The sequence below is a fragment of the Rhinopithecus bieti genome, unplaced genomic scaffold, assembly GCF_001698545.2.
Source record: "Rhinopithecus bieti isolate Rb0 unplaced genomic scaffold, ASM169854v2 scaffold_10088, whole genome shotgun sequence".
Classification (NCBI taxonomy): domain Eukaryota; kingdom Metazoa; phylum Chordata; class Mammalia; order Primates; family Cercopithecidae; genus Rhinopithecus; species Rhinopithecus bieti.
In genome coordinates this window covers 252,318-256,728 of record NW_016806409.1, presented here as the reverse complement: position 1 = coordinate 256,728, position 4,411 = coordinate 252,318, and the positions used below count along the sequence as shown (strand labels likewise).

Below are 4,411 nucleotides of genomic sequence, written 5' to 3'. Positions count from 1 at the left end.
AAAAAAAAAAAAAAAAAAAAAGCCAGGTATGGTAGCACTGTCCTGTAATCCCAGCTTCCCTGGAAGCTGGGGCAGGAAGATCATTTGAGCCCAGGAATTGAGGCTACGAGTGAGTCATGATTGTGCCACTGCACTCCAGCCTGGACAACAGAGTGAGACCCTGTCTCCAAAAACAAAAAATCTAGCCCTGTGTTTCCTAACGTTGGTGTGAGGTACCCCCATACCTCTCCTCCCACTTTTTTTTTTTTTAAGACAGGGTCCTGCCCTGTTGTCCAGGCTGGAGTACAGTGGCAGCATGATCATAGCTTACTGAAGCCTAGACCTCTTGGGCTCAAGTGCTTTTCCCGAGTAGCTGAGACTACAGATGCACGCCACCATGCCCGGCTAATTCTATCTTTTACAGAGACAGGGTGTCACTATGTTGCCCAGTCTGGTCTTGAACTTCTGGGCTCAAGAGATCATCCTGCCTCAGCCTCCCAAGTAGCTGGGACTAGAGGCTCATGCCACCATGCCCGCCTAGCTTTTATTTTTTATTTTTAGTAGAGACAAAATCTCACTTATGTTGCCCAGGCTGTTCTCAAACTCCTGGACTCAAGCAATCCTCCTGCCTCTGCCTCCAAAAGTGTAATTATTACAGGTGTGAGCCACTGCACCTGGCCTGTAGGTCTTTCTTTTTTTTTTCCTTTTTTTGACAGAGTCTCACACTGTCACAGGGGCTGGAGTGCAATGGCACAATCTCGGCTCACTGCAATCTCCGCCTCCTGGGTTCAAGTAATTCTCCTGCCTCAGCCTCCTGAGTAGCTAGGATTACAGGTGCCGGCCACCACGCCCGCCCCAGCTAATTTTTTGTATTTCTAATAGACACAGGGTTTCACTATGTTGGCCAGGCTGGTCCTGAACTCCTGACCTCATGATCTGCCCGCCTTAGCCTCCCAAAGTGCTGGGATTACAGGCGTGAGCCACTGCGCCCAATTTTTTTTTTTTTTTTTAGACAGAGTGTCACTGGAGTGCAGTGGCAGAATCTCGGCTCACTGCAACCTCCGCCTCCCGGGTTCAAGCGATGCTTGTGTCTCAACCGCCTAGTAGCTGGAGTTACAGGTGTGAGCCACCACACCTGGCCAGATATTTCTTAATACCTCAAAACAACTAGGAATTTAGACTGGGCATGGTGGCCCATGCCTGTAATCCCAGCACTTTGGGAGGCCAAGGCGGGTGGATCACTTGAGGTCAGGAGTTCAAGACCAGCCTGGCCAACATGGCAAAACCCCATCTCCACTAGAAATAGAAAACCTAGCTGGGCGTGGTAGCACACATCTGTAATTCCAGCTACTCGGGAGGCTGAGGCAGGAGAATCATTTGAACCCAGCAGGCAGAGGTTGCAGTGAGCCGAGATCACGCCACTGCACTACAGCCTGGGCGACAGAGCAAGACTTCGTCTCAAAAACACAAAAAACAAACGAAAAAAAACCAGCTAGGTTTGGCTACAAAGGATTCACAGGGAATTGGAGACCGCAGTTGGAACAGTTTTCCCAAAAAGCAACAGGGCTTCTGCCTCCTGGGCTTAGCAGATGTGACCTTGGACAAGTTACTAAACCTTTCTGAGCTTCATTTTTCTCATCTGTAGAATGAGGCCTGTCTCCAGGTTATTGTGAAGATGTGTATGTGAGATGCTTTATGAACCACAAAGCTGCATGTAGTTGTCAGCTTCCCTCTTCTGGCCTGTGAGCTGGAGACACACACACACATTCCTCCCCAAATGGTCTCAGTCCCCAGGCACCTACTGCAAGGACTCGGGAATCGTGCAGAGATGCAAGGGAGTCATGCCCTCCTCGGTCAGCACATTAGCCTTGGCTCCGAAGGTCAGCAGCAGCCGCACACAGTCGAGCTGGGCCCGGGCACAGGCCTCGTGCAAGGCAGTGCGACCCCCGACGCGGGCATCCAGCTCAGCTCCCTGCCGGATCAGGTGGTGAGCACAGTCTGTGTAGCCTCGGGCTGTGGCGATGGCGAGGGGTGCCGTCTGCTTGGTCTTGGGGGTCAGCACCCAGAACCCTGGGAAGAGCAAATAGTTTTGGGGCGTGGTGCATAAGACAGGGCAGGGCAGAGAGTGGGGATGCTGGTTCCAGCCAACAGCTGACCCTGGCCTTCCCTCTGCATGGTCTGCTGAGGACAAACACTGTGCCAGGCTGTACCTGTGGAAAGGGGCTTATTCAAGTCCTGAATTGGAAGAATAAATTGGAACAGCCTTTTAGAACAGCTTATCAATCTGTAATAACACATAGTATGTGTCATAAAAAATTAATTGCTGTATAAAACCACAGGGGCCAACTAAGTAGAGTGACTCCCATTAAGGAAACCTCAGCGTCGGCCGGGTGCGGTGGCTCAAGCCTGTAATCCCAGCACTTTGGGAGGCCGAGACGGGCGGATCACAAGGTCAGGAGATCGAGACCATGCTGGCTAACACGGTGAAACCCCGTCTCTACTAAAAATACAAAAAACTAGCCGCGCGAGGTGGCGGCGCCTGTAGTCCCAGCTACTCGGGAGTCCCAACATGGTGAAACCTCATCTCTACTAAAAATATAAAAATTAGCCAGGCATGGTGGTGCGCACCTGTAATCCCAGCTACTCAGGAGGTTGAGGCAGGAGAATGGCGTGAACCCGGGAGGCGGAGCTTGCAGTGAGCTGAGATCTGGCCACTGCACTCCAGCCTGGGTGACAGAGCGAGACTCCGTCTCAAAAAAAAGGAAAAAAAGGAAACCTTAGCGTCTTTGAATGGCTATTAGTGTCAATGGCTTTTTTTGTTCACCTTGGGGCCTGGTGTGGTGGCTCACACCTGTAATCCTAGCACTTCGGGAGGCCGAGGTGGGATGGTCACTTGACCTCAGGAGTTTGAGACCAGTCTGGGCAACGTAGTGAGACCTTGTCTCTATTTTTTAATTTTAATTTTAATTTTTTTGAGACAGGGTCTTGCTCTGTCACCCAGGCTGGAATGTAGTGGTGCAATCTTGGCTCACTGCAAGCTCCGCCTCCCGGGTTTAAGCGATTCTCCTGCCTCAACCTCCTGAGTAGCTGGGATTACAGTTGTGCACCACCATGCCTGGCTAATTTTTATGTTTTTAGTAGAGATGAGGTTTCACCATGTTGGTCAGGCTGGTCTCGAACTTCTGACCTTGTGATCTGCCCGCCTTGGCCTCCCAAAGTGCTGGGATTATAGGTGTGAGCCACCGTGCCTGGCTATTTTTTTTTTAAATTTAAAAAGGAAAAAAAATATTTAGGGCTGGGTGCAGTGGCTCATGCCTGTAATCCCAGCACTTTGGGAAGCCGAGGTGGGTGGATCACAAGGTCAGGAGTTCTAGACCAGCCTGGCTAACATGGTGAAACCCCATCTCTACTAAAGATACAAAAAATTAGCTGGGCATAGTGGTGAGTGCCTGTAATCCCAGCTACTTGGGAGGCTGAGGCAGGAGAATTGCTTGAACCCGGGAGACAGAGGTTGCAGTGAGCCAAGATCGTACCATTGTACTCCAGCCTGGGCAACAGGGCGAGACTCCATCTCAAAAAAAAAAATTTTTTTTTCAAAGAAAAAATGTTCGGCCGGGCACGGTGGCTCAACCCTGTAATCCCAGCACTTTGGGAGGCCGAGACGGGCGGATCACGAGGTCAGGAGATCGAGACCATCCTGGCTAACACGGTGAAACCCCGTCTCTACTAAAAAATATAAAAAACTAGCTGGGCGACGTGGTGGGTGCCTGTAGTCCCAGGTACTCGGGAGGCTGAGGCAGGAGAATGGCGTAAACCCAGGAGGCAGAGCTTGCAGTGAGCTGAGATCCGGCCACTGCACTCCAGCCTGGGCAGAGCGAGACTCCGTCTCAAAAAAAAAAAAAAAAAAAAAAAAAAAAAAAATGTTCACCTTGGTCTTGGGTGAACAAAAAAGGGGAGTGGAGCTGAGTTTGGGAGTGGCCAAAGAGCAGAACTGAGTTCTGGGATACTCCTGGGGCAAGGAGGGTTGGATGGAAATTGTGGGGAAAAGAAAGATCAGCCTGTTACTGTGTCTATGTAGAGAGAAGTAGACATAAGAGACTCCATTTTGTTCTGTATTTGAGATGCTGTTAATCTGTGACCCTACCCCCAACCTTGTCCTTGCAAGAGACATGTGCTGTGGTGACTCAAGGTTTAACAGATTTTGGGCTGTACAGGGTGTGCTTTGTTAAACAAGTGCCTGAAGGCAGTATGCTTGTGAAAAGTCATCACCATTCTCTTAATTTCAAGTACCCAGGGACACGTACACTGCCAAAGGTCGCAGGGACCTCTGCCTAGGAAAGCTAGGTATTGTCCAAGGTTTCTCCCCATGTGATAGTCTGAAATATGACCTCGTGGGAAGGGAAAGACCTGATCGTCCCCCAGCCTGACATTC

General features: G+C 50.4%; 1 protein-coding gene across 1 annotated transcript in view; it reads right to left on the bottom strand.

The window, feature by feature from the left end:
• The window catches only part of ASB16 (ankyrin repeat and SOCS box containing 16), a 13,298-nt gene that overhangs the window by 4,979 nt on the left and 3,908 nt on the right, over positions 1-4,411 (bottom strand). The window contains exon 2 of the mRNA XM_017876029.1: positions 1,782-2,049. Coding sequence (XP_017731518.1) covers positions 1,782-2,049 — 268 coding nt within the window. The remainder of the gene's footprint in view (positions 1-1,781; positions 2,050-4,411) is intronic.